General features: G+C 37.5%; 1 protein-coding gene across 1 annotated transcript in view; it reads left to right on the top strand.

Moving 5' to 3' along the window:
• The window catches only part of LOC114471827 (rho guanine nucleotide exchange factor 2-like), a 59,822-nt gene that overhangs the window by 38,163 nt on the left and 5,509 nt on the right, over window positions 1–16,150 (top strand). The window contains 10 exon segments of the mRNA XM_028460762.1: window positions 6,011–6,087; window positions 6,301–6,473; window positions 7,461–7,528; window positions 7,593–7,781; window positions 11,012–11,098; window positions 11,364–11,413; window positions 12,173–12,208; window positions 12,335–12,385; window positions 12,561–12,878; window positions 14,198–14,369. Coding sequence (XP_028316563.1) covers window positions 6,011–6,087; window positions 6,301–6,473; window positions 7,461–7,528; window positions 7,593–7,781; window positions 11,012–11,098; window positions 11,364–11,413; window positions 12,173–12,208; window positions 12,335–12,385; window positions 12,561–12,878; window positions 14,198–14,369 — 1,221 coding nt within the window.

Raw genomic sequence — 16,150 nt, 5'->3', positions numbered from 1 at the left:
TGCCTTACGCAGAGATGAATATATGGATATGACCATGGATTGATATCGTTTCTCTCCATGTTTTAATCATCAAAGTCTCATGTCGTGTTAATGTCAGGCCAGAATCAGCAGATCAGATGCGCAATTCACGCATGATCACTGATGGCACAACGGTGACATATGAGAGTGTGCGTGACACAGCGCTGCTCAGACCTGCTGGATGATGGTCAGTAGATCATCTTCAATATAATGCAGCATGATTGACAGACTGTGTAGCTGTATTAACGCAGATCAATAGTAGATCAATAGGGCGGTTTATGTCCTAATCTGCCTATTTTTCATGCACTGATCAGAGCAAAGTTACAGGACCGAGCGGAACAGCCACATTAAGTGAGGAGTAAAAAATATCATTAGGTTTTTAAGTTGTTTTAAAAAAAGAAACAAAAAAACCCTTTTTATTTGTTTATTTAGTTTTCTACATTATTAAATGTTTGTGCAGCAGACAGAGAAGTCCATCTCATTTAAATAGGGGCGGTCTGCACCAGTTCTGCTCGTGCACTAATGATTGGTTTACCACCCTTGTGTGGGAAGAGGCTTTGTTTGGTCTTTGGGGAAATTTGTCATAATACATTTTCTTTTAACAGGTTAACTTAAAAAACATTTTAATTATAAAGAGAGAGAGTCAGAGACCAGTTTAATCTGTGTCCAATAAGGACTCTTTCCCTGTCAATCAGTGCTTCAATATCAATAAAACTGTTCAATAGTGACCATATTTAAACAGGCATTAAAGGGCGGTAAAATAAGCCACTCCTACCTACACTCCACCACTGAATGTCCTTTTTCTAATGCACCAAATTACAGTAAAGTACTTGGATATTTGAAAATAAACTTAGCCTTTATTTGACTCGGTTTAATGCAAGTGAATATCAATTATAAAATACATTCTAAATAATTTCATAATAAAAGACATTGTAAATAAGTTCATAATAAAACACATTGTAAATAATTTCATAATAAAAGACATTGTAAATAATTTCATCATAAAACATATTGTAAATAATTTCATAATAAAACACATCGTAAATAATTTCATCATAAAACACATTGTAAGTAATTTCATCATAAAACACATTGTAAATAATTTCATCATAAAACACATTCTAAATAAGTTCATAATAAAACACATTGTAAATAATTTCATAATAAAACACATTGTAAATAATTTCATCATAAAACACATTGTAAATAATTTCATAATAAAACACATTGTAAATAATTTCATAATAAAACACATTGTAAATAATTTCATCATAAAACACATTCTAAATAAGTTAATTGTAAAAACTAACAATCTTCATCATTGTTTTCTTCTTCTTTAGCTAATGTTTGGTTTGATACGTTAGGGCCTATGTTACAAATCTAGATAATTATATTATATTTGTAGGGACAGTACATATCAATGAACATATAACAAATGTAGATATATCAGATTATAGCCATAGGCTCATTTCCATCTGTGTCCCTAGACAGGCTGATGTAAAAAATTCACACTTAATAAATAAAACAAGGCGAGTCATAAAACACTATACAACAGGATTATAGACTAGACAAGGATAATACAGTAACTTTACATTTAAATGGAACACTGGGATCAGAACAACTACATTATCTATGGAATAGACAGTATAGAGGACAGAGAAAAGCAGTTTACCTCCACATACTGTTAAAGTAGTGAGTACAGATCCAGAAAATAAACTACAATTTCAGATCAATTATATAATTACATGAATAGAATTCATTCTATACATTTATAAATATGGATTTAAGTTATTATAAATTTACATTTTATTGAGTTTCGTTATTTTCTAAAAATAAAGTAACTTATTTAAAGTGCCGGTGTACATTGCAAATAGCCCTACTGTGCATTATAATAATGCTAATAGTTTAATTAATTATGTTCTCAAGTCTAAACATGATGGCAAATAGCCTTAAGGGGCTTTAAATATATATATATATATATATATATATATATATATATATATATATTATCCTGGTCCAGAAACTAAGTCACCTGGGGGTCTCCACCCCATCTGCCTCTGAATCAAAGATTTTCTGACAAACCGCCCACAATGTGTCAGACTCCCCCCCACTTGTCCAACACCATCTTACTCAGCACTGGCTCTCCACAAGGATGTGTTTTGAACCCCCTCCTGTTCACGCTCTACACATCCGACTGCTCCCCGACTCATCTATCAAACTCCATTATAAAGTTTGCAGATGACACCACCGTGGTCGAGTTCATCTCAGGGGGGATGAGTCTGCCTACAGAGATGAGGTCTGCAGACTGACTACGTGGTGTTCCGTTAACAACCTCCAACTGAACACCGCAAAAACAAAAGAACTGATTATGGACTTCAGGAAGAGCCGAGCGGACCCAGCCCCTCTCTATATCCACGGAGACCGAGTGGAGAGGGTCCTCACCATGAGGTTCCTGGGCGTGCAGATCTCCGATGATCTCTCCTGGACTGCAAATACCACGGCGGTGGTGAGGAAGGCTCAACAGCGTCTCCATTTCCTGAGAGGAAGAACAACCTGGAGGAGAGGCTGCTGGTGACCTTCTCCAGAGCCACCACAGAGATCATCCTGACGTACTGCATTACAGCGTGGTATGCAGGGTGCACAGCAGCAGACAGGAGAGGGTCATCTGCACAGCCCAGAAGATCACTGGCTGCTCTCTGCCCAGCCTGGACGACATTGCTAACTCTCGCTACCTCAGCAGAGCAAGCAACATCATCAAAGACTCCTCCCACCCCAGTAACCACTTGTTTGACCTGTGGCCATCGGGCCGACGGTACAGGTCACACAAAACCAGGACAAACAGACTCAGGGATAGCTTCTTTCTTAGAGCTATCACTGAAACAAACAAATCTGCTCACATCGCTCACACATACTGATCATATTGATCTTGTGCAATAATACATACTGCTGCTATTGTAGATCTGTACATTCAAGCTGCTATCTGTGTATTTATCTGGGTATTTGTCGGAACATATTATTGTGGCATATTTAAATTTTTTATATTTATATTTATTTTATTTATTTATATATTTTTTTCTCTCACTGGCACCTTGGAGTTGCACTCAAATTTCGTTGTACCCTGTACAAGGACAATAAAAGGATATTCTATTCTATTCTATATTCTATTCTATTCTATATTCTATTCTATATATATATATATATATATATATATTTTTTTTTTTTTCTTTTTTATTTTTTTTAAGTGCTGTAGTGCATTGCACATGGCCCTAGGATAAAAATAATAGTTTAAATCAATTATGGTCACAAGTCTGGGCTGATCTGAGCCACTCCTTTAAATGACTTTTAAAAGTGTTAAAGCTGTGGTTGGTAAACTGTTCCACTTTGCAGGACAGGACGTTAGTTTTTCTCACAAGGACCTGACAGTCACCCCTCCTTATGGCCTTAGTGGTCCTCGAGGCAGTTGTTCTGTATTTATTGTAGTTATTGAGAGGGGGTGGAGTCAACCCATGTAAGCTCATATAAATAAGACTTACATTTTTTACATTTTATGAAACTTTCAAAGCTCAGTAGATTATACTGTACTTTGAAATAATATTGCAATTTACTATTATTATTATTATAATACACAGCCTGCCTTTGATCTCTAATTTGACCTCCTGAGCATGCACAAAGTCTCATCTAAATTTGCACACACCTCAGGCCTGGTGAAAAATTTACGACCCTGCCCAAAACCAAACAGGAAGTCACCCATCTTGGGTCAAATGTCAAAAATAGTGTTTTACCCTGGAAACACAATTGCGCGAACTAGTCTGAGGCGCTTCATCCGATTCACATCAAACTTGGCCAGAACACTTAGGACCCACTGAAAATTAAAAATCATTGAAGGAATTTGCGTATCTTTAATGGTTTGGTTGTGGCGCTGCCGCAAAGTTGCTTTGCTAATTTTTGTTAGCACGCCACAATTAAAAAATCCCTATAACTCTGACATACAAATGACATTTGCCCAAGCCTAATCATGACTGCCTTGAAACATTTCCCATCATGCCTTGCGTTTTCGACTGGTGCCATTTACGGTCATGTTCACTGTTAGCAACTATAACACACCATAATAGGAAAATGCATATAACTCTCAAATGCAAAGTTCAAACTGCTTCATATTTGATACACATGATAACTGTCCAGCCCTAAACAAGACTCAATGTGAAAAAATACCCATCATGCCTTGCGTTCTCAGATGGCAAAGCTTTTAGTGGCGTCCGATGCTAACAGCTCTAGGGAAAGACGATATGTTGTGTTGACCTCAAAATACTGTTGGATGAAACAGATCCAGGATTACCCTTATTTATTTTATTCACCTTATTTTAACTTTCAACCCTAAACTGAACACTTCTGTGACGTAGCTGGATCAATCACGTAATAAATTAAAAGAAAATTCACTTTAGACTTTAGTGCAACATTAAATAATATTAAATGAAAATGTTGAATATAAAAAGTGAATTGTACCTCATCTTAAAATACCCAACAGGCATGTTAACAGATAAGAAAGGAACTGCACTCGATGGGAAAGATCCAGATACGGGTTCTTCTGGGTAAGCAGCCATTACGCACGAGTCACATCACCACACATCTTTGTGCGTCCATTATTCAGAAATATTGAATGCACAAGGTGTTGACTTGTTGTGGATGGAGGAACCTGGTCTGAGTCTGTGGCTGTAAACCGTCCCAAGTAAAACAAGCAGATGTTAAGATGACCCCAAAAATCCATCTTTTACCAGATGTTGTTGGATTTTTGATGGATTTTGGTGAATTATGAGGAGCATACACAGCACCTGTCAGATTTTATAAGACACTTCTGCCTTTCCTGGATTCATCTTTGTTTTACTAATCTAGATCACAACAGAATGAGTTAAACATGCTGATTTCAGTCTGAATACCTGGCGCGCTCTAGTGACGGAGGTGGATATTACAGCGTCAAACCAATCACACGGAGGAACTGTAGAATGTCACAAATAAGGAATAATTCTTTGAAAATATGAAAAATTAAAATACATAATTCAGACCAAAAACAACACTGTTGCTGCAGAAAGTAATTAATGCAGGAATTGATGAGTGTTAATAATATTTAAATTATTGAGATTATAAACAAAGAATCAGTTTCGCTTTCTCTTCTCTTTTTAACTTGTCTGTGTCTCTGATATTCATACAGATCAGCCTTTATGATAACGTGGAATATATGTATATGTTATATTACCTGCAGGACTGAGGCTCTTTGCATCACCAGAGAATACATGAATGAATTAATTAATTAATGAATTAATGTATTGGTGTGAAAGCGCCCGATGCACTCAGGTTTTATCAGCTGACTTATTTTATTGATTTTACTTTATCAGTCATCAGATATAAATCTCTGTGTTTCCTAAATGATGTCATTGGTAAATGAAAGGACTGCATTGGACTCAATATTCTGTCTCGTTAGCTTCACATCAGATCCAAACAGTGACATGTTCACACGTCACCTTTTATTGGACAACTTGCTTTCTAAGAGAACTGATTGGTCACGAGGCGGGACTTTAGCACTCACTAAGATCCTAGCCAGAGAAAAACCTGCTCGCGAGCAGGCTAGTCGTTCAGCATAAGTTTCCATGGTGATTTAGCTCCTAAAGATGTCGTAGGACAACACACACTGATTAAATCCCGGAGGTTAGCGCGATAAGAGTTCATCTAGATTTGGAACATACCCCCTAGATGAATGAAAGTGTATTTTTATTATTATTATTATTATTATTATTATTGTTACTGTTGTTATTAATAATATTATTATTGTTATACTATGATTATTATTATTATTATTGTTAATAATATGATTATTGTTATACTATTATTATTATTATTATTATTATTGTTACTGTTGTTATTAATAATATTATTATTGTTATACTATTATTATTATTATTATTATTATTATTATTATTATTGTGTGTGTTCCATGCAGATATCCAGGTGTTACTGATGACAGACATCCTGGTGTTCCTGCAGGAGAAAGACCAGAAGTACATCTTCCCATCTCTGGTGAGAACAGTGGGACACGCACGCACGCACGCGCACACACACACACAGACACACACACACACACCACACCACACACACACACACACACACACCACACACACACACACACACACACACACACACACACACACACACACACACACCTACCTCACAGCAGTTGATGGCTTGAGTTTGACTGTCAGTTCTCCTCCTGCTGTGTTGTCTACTCTACAGGACAAAGCTCCAGTGCTGCCTCTACAGAACCTCATTGTGAGGGACATAGCCAATCAGGAACGAGGGATGTTCCTCATCAGTGACTCCACCCCTCCTGAGATGTATGAGTTCCATGCTTCCACCAAAGAAGAGAAGAATGCCTGGATGCGTCACATTCAGCACGCAGTGAGCAGGTGAGCAGACAGGAGGCGGAGCCAGATACAGAGCGAGGCGGATGGAGTGGGTGGAGCCAGGTACAGAGGGGGTGGAGCCAGGTACAGAGAGAGGCCAGTGGTGTAGTGGGTGGAGCCAGGTACAGAGAGAGGCCAGTGGTGTAGTGGGTGGAGCCAGGTACAGAGAGAGGGTGATGGTGCTGGTGAAAAATGAAAAATCGTAGAAGCTGTGGTGTTTTTCTTCTTCTGTCCTGTAGAGGTAGATAATTATATCCTGGATTTATCTCCGTTAGTTTTACCAAACCAAACATTGTCAGTCAGACAGAAGCTGTCCTATTAATCTAGATTACAACTGGCTAAGTTTAGAAAGTTGATTTCAGTCTGGCTATGTGTGCGCTCTAGTGACAGAGGAGGAGATTACAGCGTCAGACCAATCACAATCACTAAGAAACTGGAGAGCAATTTATGTCGCAATTGAGGAATAATTCTTTTAAAAAATAAAGAATTAAAATCCATAAATCAGACCAAAAACAACACTGTTACTGCAGTAAAAGCAGAAAATAATTAATGCAGTTTCACTTTCTCTTTTATCTTGTCTGGCGCTGATGCTGCGTTCATACAGATCAGCCCACATCATAAGGTGGAATATATTTATATTTTAGATGATCTACAGGACTGAGGCTCTCAGCGTCACCACAGAATACATTAATTAATTAATTAATTAATTAATTAATTTTTGGGTCTGAAAGCATTTTCTAAGAGATCTGATTGGTCAGGAGGCGGGGCTTTAGTACTCTCTCAGATCTTAGCCAGAACAAAACCTGGTCCCGACCATGTTTGTCGTTCAGCTTAAGTTACCATGGTGACTTAGTTCCATAAGACGTTAGCCAGCTTCGTAGTATAGCACACACTGATTAAATCCTGGAAGTTAGCGTGATAAGAGGGAATCTAGATTTGTAGTACAAACCCAAGGAGATGTAATGTGTTGTGTTTTCTTGCTGTGTTTAGGTGTCCATCCAGAGAAGAGTTCCCCCTCATAGAACCAGAGCACAAAGCTCATCTCAGGAGACTGAAAGGTTAGAGGTTGGGATGGATCAGAGAAGAGTCTCAGTGTTTGATGATGTTCCTCCACTCCTACAGCTGACCTCCAGCAGAAGGACAGAGAGATGTTGGAGATCCTCCAGGAGAGGGTGATGTTGTTCAGTGAGCTAGCTGAGGTGATGAGTGACCACAGAGGTCTACAGCCCCCCATCACTCGCTACCTGTTCAGAGCTGACACGCCTCAAGCTCCTCGCGCTGAGAAACTGCTGCTGGACGCCACGGCTGAGGGTACGGGTCCTGTAGTGGTTCTGTTACTGTCTACAGCAGTGCTTCTCAAATGGGGGTACGCGATGGCACTACAGGGGGTACGAGAGAGAGCAGTAAGAATATGGGGTTTTATTTTTAGTTAATAATCATAGTAAATATTACCAGCAACTCACAAAACGACAACAAAAACACACAAAATATCAGAAAAATATGATGAATAATAAACAGAAGAGACAAAAAACAACAAAATACACAAAAAGACACTAAGAGAGAAAAATACTATTACCAGCATCACACAAAATAAGCATACACAAATATAACATACACAAATATAAACATACACAAAAATAAACATACACAAAAATAACATACACAAAAATAAACATACACAAAAATAAACATACACAAATATAAACATACACAAAAATAAACATACACAAAAATAAACATACACAAATATAAACATACACAAATATAAACATACACAAAAATAAACATACACAAAAATAAACATACACAATGACATAAGAAACATCAAAATGACACCAAAAACACACACTGAGAGAATAATTTAAATAATATAAACAACCCACACAAACAATAACAAAAAACACGCAAAATGAGAGAAAAACACACTGAATAATAAAAAGAAGAGACAAACAACAGCAAAATACACAAAAAGAGAGAAAAATACTATTACCAGCATCACACAAAAATAAACATACACAAAATAACAAGACTAAAAAAACACACATTTGAGAGACATAAATACTTACCATTACCAGCGTCACAGAAAAGCGACAAAAAAAAACACACAAAATGATGATAGTATTGATCTTGATTAGAAAATAAACTGAAAACACAAAGATCAGTGTTGGTCCCACATCAGGAGGGAGATGACAGGAACAAATATAGAAATAAATCTATTTATTAGGCACTAAATACTGTTTAATTCATTCAACATTCTTTAAAATGTGTGTTATCACCCATTTATTCCATCATTATGATCTGTAGATGTTTTTTCCTCTGAGCAAACTGTTGTAGACGGACATAAAAGGGACTTGGATTCAGAAATAAGAGAAAGGGGGAAGTTAAGACAAAGACTGTTTTAAATAATGCAACAATGTGATCAATTACTTTGTGATGATTACATAAAACATGAAATAATAAATTGATCCCAGTGCCATTGAACACGTGAATCACAGAGATATATTTGGAGCCACTATTCACTAAATCAAAATGACTCACATTAGAAGAAATTGTAGCTTTTAAAAGAAATCAAATAGTATTTAAAGCACAACAAAAACTTTTCAATTACAAAAGTGCAATTACAATTAATCACAATTACTGAGTCTGAAATAAATAACCTAATAAAAGTTAACCTTCCCCTTGTGTTAGCTTTCTGTTAGCATCTCTAATGCTAACGGGTCCTAAATCAGATGTAAAATACACTAAAAACAAATATCTATCATCTAATGTATTTCCTATCTATTGATTACCTTGTTAAGCTTCATAATCAATGAAAATATAGGTTTTAATATTAATGGTGTGAGCATCTGAGCCTTTATTGTGTCAGTGTACCCCTAGATTTATATATTGTTTAAATGGTAAAATGTGGTAAAGCTTAATATGAAACATATTTTAATAATTATCAACTACATATGTGTAGAACTGTACATATAGAACTGTAACATAGTTCCACAATTTAACGTTAAATTATATTTGACAATTTTCATAGAATTTTCATGTCATTCATTATTACAAAGTAAATTATATGAACTCATTTATAACTAAATTACAATTACAATAGTAACATTATTTTTTAAATTAGAATTAGAATTGTGCCATAACTGTAATTAATTACCAATTATGCAATTACAATTATAATTGACTGCAACCCTGACAGCAAAAATAATATTTAGTGTGTCAGTAAGCAGTACCAGGTTATGGAACAGTTTGTGTGTTGAAATAAAAAATATCTAAAGTTAGAGCAATTTAACATAAATACATAAAATCTATCTTATTGGAGTACAAGTGATAAAGGAATAAAATTTTATAAATAGGTGTGTATATATACAGTATGTGTACGTTTGGATGAATGTATAGTGCATATGAGTTGTATAATTATATATATATCATATGTCTCTTTTTATAGTGTAAATATGTGTATATTATGAGAAGATTAATGTCTAGGAATAAGTAAAGTATGTAGATATTACAAGTGGTAGGATTATATACGTTTATATTTCTCCAACATGTACAGGCTTCACGTGCACGATTTTCTAACCATTAATTCTCACTTTGCTTTGTTATATTTGTGTTTTTTAATTAGTGAAGATACAGGAGACATTTTCATTTCTTTATTCATATTTTAAACATTTTAAACCTTCAACTCTGAACTTCAACTGATTTTAACCTTTAACATGTTCAACTGTTCACTGTCAGCTAAAACCTTCAACCCATTTCAACCTTTTTCAACTTTTTCAACTTGTTTTCAACTTGTTTTCAACTTTTGTCAACCTTTTCAACCTTTGTCAACTTTTTAAAAACATTTTTCAACTGATTTCAACCTTTAACATGTTCAGCTGTTCACTGTCAGCTAAAACCTTCAACCCATTTCAACCTTTTTCTTCAACTTTTTTAAAAACATTTTTCAACTTCTTAAACCTTTTTTCAACTATTTCAACCTTTTTCAACTTTTTTTTAACCTTTTTTTTTTTTACCCTGTTCAACTTTTTTGCCACTTTTTTAAATCTTTGTTCACCTGTTTTCAACTTTTTTCAACCTTATCAACCCATTTCAATTTTTTTCAATTTTTTAAACATTTTTTCAACATTTTTCAACATTTTTAATGCTTTTCAACCTAATTGCTAATGTTCAGCTAATGCTAACACTAGGTTAATGCTAACGCTAGGCTAATTCTAGTGCTTGGCTGATGTCAATGCTAGGATAATGTTAGCGCTAATGCTAGGCTAATGCTAGTTTAGTGCTAATGGTAAAGTTAGCTTAATTCTAATGCTAGGCTAATGTTAACACTAGACTAATGCTATGCTATTGTTAATGCTAGTTAATGCCAATGGTAATGCCAGATAATGGTAATGCGAGCTAATGCTAATGTTAATATCACTTGTATTTTCTTCAGGAAATGCAAATATTCTAGTTATGATTATTATTATTATTATCATTTAATTGTGGTAAATACACTGCTGTTGTGTTCATGTAAATGTAACCGTACATGAGTGTTTCCTCAGTGGACAGAATAAGTGAACTTCTTCTGGGATCAACTATAGACACGCCCATCCTGTGCCACCATAACCACATGGAGCTCAGCGACAACAGTGAGTCATCAATGATTTTAACTCATTTTTAATGTATTAGTACGTTTCACACTAGCGCTCACAAATGTACAGTAGGAGGAAAAGATCAGATACTGTGTCATTGATTTTAAACAAATCAAAGGAAATCTAAAGTTTTTTAGAACTTGGACACATTTTTGATTTTTTTAACCATGAATGTTCGTGCATGTCGTCCCATGTCAGGTTAAGGTCCTACTGATGTTGTCTCCTGTAATTAAATGCTTGAATGTTCTGTGTTTGTGATTAGGTGATCAGGATCTGCAGATCAATGGAGGCGCTTATTTCCTCACTTCAAAGGTAAGCTTTAGATGAGCACGTCACATACTTTACCATCTTTAATAAAGCTTTGGACATGTTAGGATAGGCTACGTTTAACATTAAAATACTTGAAGTTTGAGGTGTTGCAGTGTTTACAGTCGATGTGTTTCATGGTTGATTTGGAGTCTTTGTGTTATTAAGAAGAAAAGTCATTATCTAATTATTTGGATGTGGAGACAAGCCTCCAACTGTTGTGGTGGTTTTGGATGAATGAGTCAGAGTCTAGCTTTAGGGTTGCTGGTCAGATGCTGACTCAGGGTTGAATAAATCAAAGGGTTTTGGTGAACAGACTGCTGTTCAGTGTATGTAGCTGATAGCGGTAGTCAAAACATAGCAGAGCCTCCTCAGGCACAGACCTTGGTGAATGCTATCAGTCCATCAGTGTGCTGTGGTATCTGGCCTGTTTAGGGCAGTCTGAGGAGTACTGACCAGGAGATCGTTCTGTAGTTACATATCAGCTACTTAATGATCATTATTGATCAGTTACTTATTGATCAGTCACTATAGAGGTTTATTTATCTTCTATTGTTGATGTACATTACAAACACACACTCAAACACACACATGCACGCACGCACGCACGCACACGCACACACACACACACACACACACACACACACACACACACACACACACACACACACAGATGAATAAAGACACTTTGACTTTGATCTTATTGTATGTATTTGTATTGATTGGTAACTAACTAGACGACTAATCTTTATTTACCTTCCAAAGGACTGCATCAGGAGTCAGGACGCACGTTTGCCTTCAGTGAGTACGCTCCATACCACGTGCACTGTGTGTGTGTATGTGTGTGTGTGTGTGTGTGTATGTGTGTATGTGTGTGTATGTGTGTGTTTCTCACAAACATTTCAACATGCTCATCTTGTTTTTCAGGAGGTCTGTCAGAGGCTGGTCAACCTGGGTGTTTATCTCCATGCACTCCAGGTGAGTTTGAACAGGACTCTGTGCTGTTTGTTCATCTTTATGTAAGTTGAGGACCCCCTCGAAAACGAGATGTTCCATCTCAAGGGGCATATCCTCCAATAAATAAATTTGAAATTTATGAACAGAGGGATTATGGATCATGGACAGAGGGATTAGGGTTTCTTTTTTCAAACAGGGTGCGGTTATCAAACAAGACTCCATCCTGGAGCTGCTGCTCCAGCCCCCGGAGACGGTGGCAGCATCTCCAACAGGAGGGTGGCGGTCCCAGTGGAGGGACGGAGGTCCTCGTAACCCCAGCGCTGAGTCCACCATGGGAGAACTGGCTCTGCTGCAGAGGCAGCACAGTCTGCTGCAGGAGGAGCTGCTGAGGCTCAGAGACGCTGACACGCGCTTCAAGGACAGCGAGAAGGCCCGAGTCCGACTGGAGAAGGAGGTCCGACACCTGAAGGTCTGCACTGCTGCCCCCCCAGGGCCCCCACTGCTCAGAGACCAGGTGCAGTACAAACCACCACATTCATACCAGACAATATTCCCTCCTATCTCCTTTCCTATCCACTTTTCCTTAACCCCATGGATGACATCACATGGTTAAGGAAAGGTGTTAGGAGACTTCCTAAAGGAGTTAGGGAAAGACCATCACTTTGTTTAGACAATCAGACGCACTTCCACTAGGTCAGTGTTTCTCAAATGGGGGTACGTGTACCAGGGGTACATGATGGCACTAGAGGGGGTAGTTGAGAGAGACAGATGGGGAAAAATTTACAAATAAAAGCACAAAAAATATGAGGTTTTATAATGTTTAATTTTAGTAAAAATTATAATAATTCTAGATATTACCAGCAACTCACAAAATGACAACAAAGAAACACTAAATGATATCATTTAAATAATACCAACAACACACAAAATAAGAGAAAAACATATTTAAATTTAAAAGAACAAACAACAACAAAATACACTAATTGACACAAAAAACAGACAAAATGATGATTAAAAATATTTTATTTAAAACATGAAGTGAAAATATGAGGGTCTTGATCTGACATCAGGAGGGAGATGATGACCATAAATGATCAAAACTAAAATAAAACTAATCAGGAGGCATTAAATACTGTTTATTTCCACTTATTTACAAAATATGATTCTATAAAATCTGTTATTCATCCATTATTATGATATATAATTAATACATTCATCAAAAATAAGTAGGACTTTATGAAATTGTTATATTTATGCCGGATATAGGCCTACAAAACGTAGAGATACACATGTAGAACCATACTAAGCATTCCTCGGTGAATGAAATATGTTAAATAAAATATAATGTGGATAAAAATGTCTCTGATCCATAGTGTCTGTTTTATGTCAGTTATAATCTGATAATATGGCTGCATATTATAAAATATGGGTTTTAGATTATTTAAAGTAGTTTAAGGCGTATTATTGGATTGGTCATTTTCATGATCTGTGTCCCTTTTCAGTCATCGTGAGTTTCCGTGAACACTCTGATGAGCGGGTCCCTTTAAACGTTGTCGCCGCCCTGGGCCATCATGTGGTCTCCTTTGGTAAAGGATGTATCAGTGTTTCCTAGGCTTAGGGAGATTAGAAAGGAAGCATTGAGTCTCCTTTCCTTAGCTTTTAGAGAATTGGAACACTCCTTATTATGGTCGCCACTTAAACACTTCCTGGGTTAAGGAAAAGTGGATAGGAAAGGAGATAGGAGGGACTATTAGGACACAGCCTATGTGTGACCAACACTGCAGGTCACATGGTGTGTGTAGCGAGCACATGTGTTGATCTGTGGTCCATTAGGCCCCGCCCCGCCGACCTGGCAGAGATTATTGTACCAGGGGAGACGCACACGCCCCTAAAGCTGTGCACCAATCAGAAGACTTCCAGGATGGCAGTGATGTAGAAGTCCAGGTGACGTCAGATGATGATGATGAAGATGATGATGGTGGTTCTGCATCAGAAAGCTCTAAAGGTGAGTCACATGACCTTTATTTATCCACCGTTGGTCCGTTCAACATCTGATCGTACGACGACCGTTCCACCAAATTCATCCAGACGTCAGTATTTATCAGTTGTGACGTGATTGTACGCTACGATCAGATCTCACGTCTGGTTTGAGCTCGTGTACGATAATCTGAGTGGATTAGTGGAGCATTCATCACAATCAGACACACATTCAGAACAGATCTAAACAGATTATTAAAACTAAATAAAACACCTGTATCCGCAAAGCAAATACATATTTGTTGACAAGTTTGTTCTTTTTACTGATTGAATTAAAAGTAATAATGCAGGAAAACAGAAGTTTGACCTTTGACCTTAAATTTGACCTTGAGCAAAGGTCAAAGGTTTCTTCACCTCAGCTGTGAGGATCATGATTTTCATCTCGGAAACGTTTCTTTCTTTGCCAGTGTTTGTTTGACCTGAGTGGGCGGAGCCTCCGAACCTGGAATATTTGAGGGCGTAACATATTAATGACGATGAAATTCAGCCGCCACATTTATCAACACCTGATCATTTGTACGCTGAGATTGGTCGGATACCAATGTTTGATAAATCACACAGTGTGACCTCAGGTTGGTCCCAACAACACAGTTTATAAAAAAGTCTCAACCTTTACAGTGATTATCTTTTTTAAAATGTCTTTTAGAAACTATTGAATATTTAATGAGTATATTTACATGAACAAACATCAGCTTCATTGTGCCGCTTCCACCTCAGGGAAATTCTATTTATCAGACCGATAGAGGATGAAGACTGAAACTTAGCATTGGCATTAGCATCTCTCAAATGTAAAATCAATAAAGGGAAACAAATCCACAGGAATAGTGAAGCTCCGCCCACTGACCAAACACAATGTGGTTCACTTTAAGAAGCAACGACGCGAGGCTTTAGCAGCGTATTTTTTAACTTCGATATAACTTTACCTGCAACAAACATTTAGAAAGAGGAAGAACAGACTTCCGGGTTTGCATCTATGGAGTAGTCACGTTTGTGTATGCTCCCGAACTTTTATAACTTCTACATGGTTAGTCACCAACTTTGACTTTGTTTTCGTTCAGTTTTGCCCCTGTTGGAGTGATTTGTGCCTACTATTTTGGAAATTTTGAGAAAGGGGAAGAGGGAAGATCAGGAACAACGAGAGGACTTGGCTAGCATTATTAGCACAATTACCGCATTGCTAACAACGAAGCTAGCGGAGCATAAAGCTGAACGTCTGACGGAGATTAAAGACACCTACACGAGGTATGAGGCCAAGCTGGATAGTGTTCAAACAACCGTCGATGACCACAAACAGCGTATTTCCAGCCTGGAGCTGTTCGCTAACGCCACCAGTGCAGATCTTACGGGTGCCCAGGCTACGCTAAATGCGCTGGTAGCCGAGAATGCTAAACTAAAAGCCACAGTGATGGACCTCGAAGGCCGAAGCCGGAGGAACAACGTTCGGATACTGGGTCTCCCAGAAAACATCGAGAGGTCTACCAAGCCGACAGATTTCTTCTCACAGCTGCTTTTTGATATGCTTGGCATCGACATTTTGTCATCACCACCAGAGCTGGACAGGGCTCATCGCACGCTCACTGCTAAACCAGGCCCCTCTGACAGGCCCCGGCCTGTTCTCGTTTGTTTCCATAACTTCCAAGCTCGGGAACGTGTGGTGCAAGGAGCTCGCAGGCTGAGGGGCAAGCTGAAGTACAAAGACGTCCCTATCCATTATGTGGAGGACTACCCCCCCCGCGGTTCTGGAGCAGC

Source organism: Gouania willdenowi, chromosome 11 (assembly GCF_900634775.1).
Source record: "Gouania willdenowi chromosome 11, fGouWil2.1, whole genome shotgun sequence".
NCBI classification, from domain to species: domain Eukaryota; kingdom Metazoa; phylum Chordata; class Actinopteri; order Blenniiformes; family Gobiesocidae; genus Gouania; species Gouania willdenowi.
This window is presented reverse-complemented; position numbering and strand designations above follow the sequence as displayed.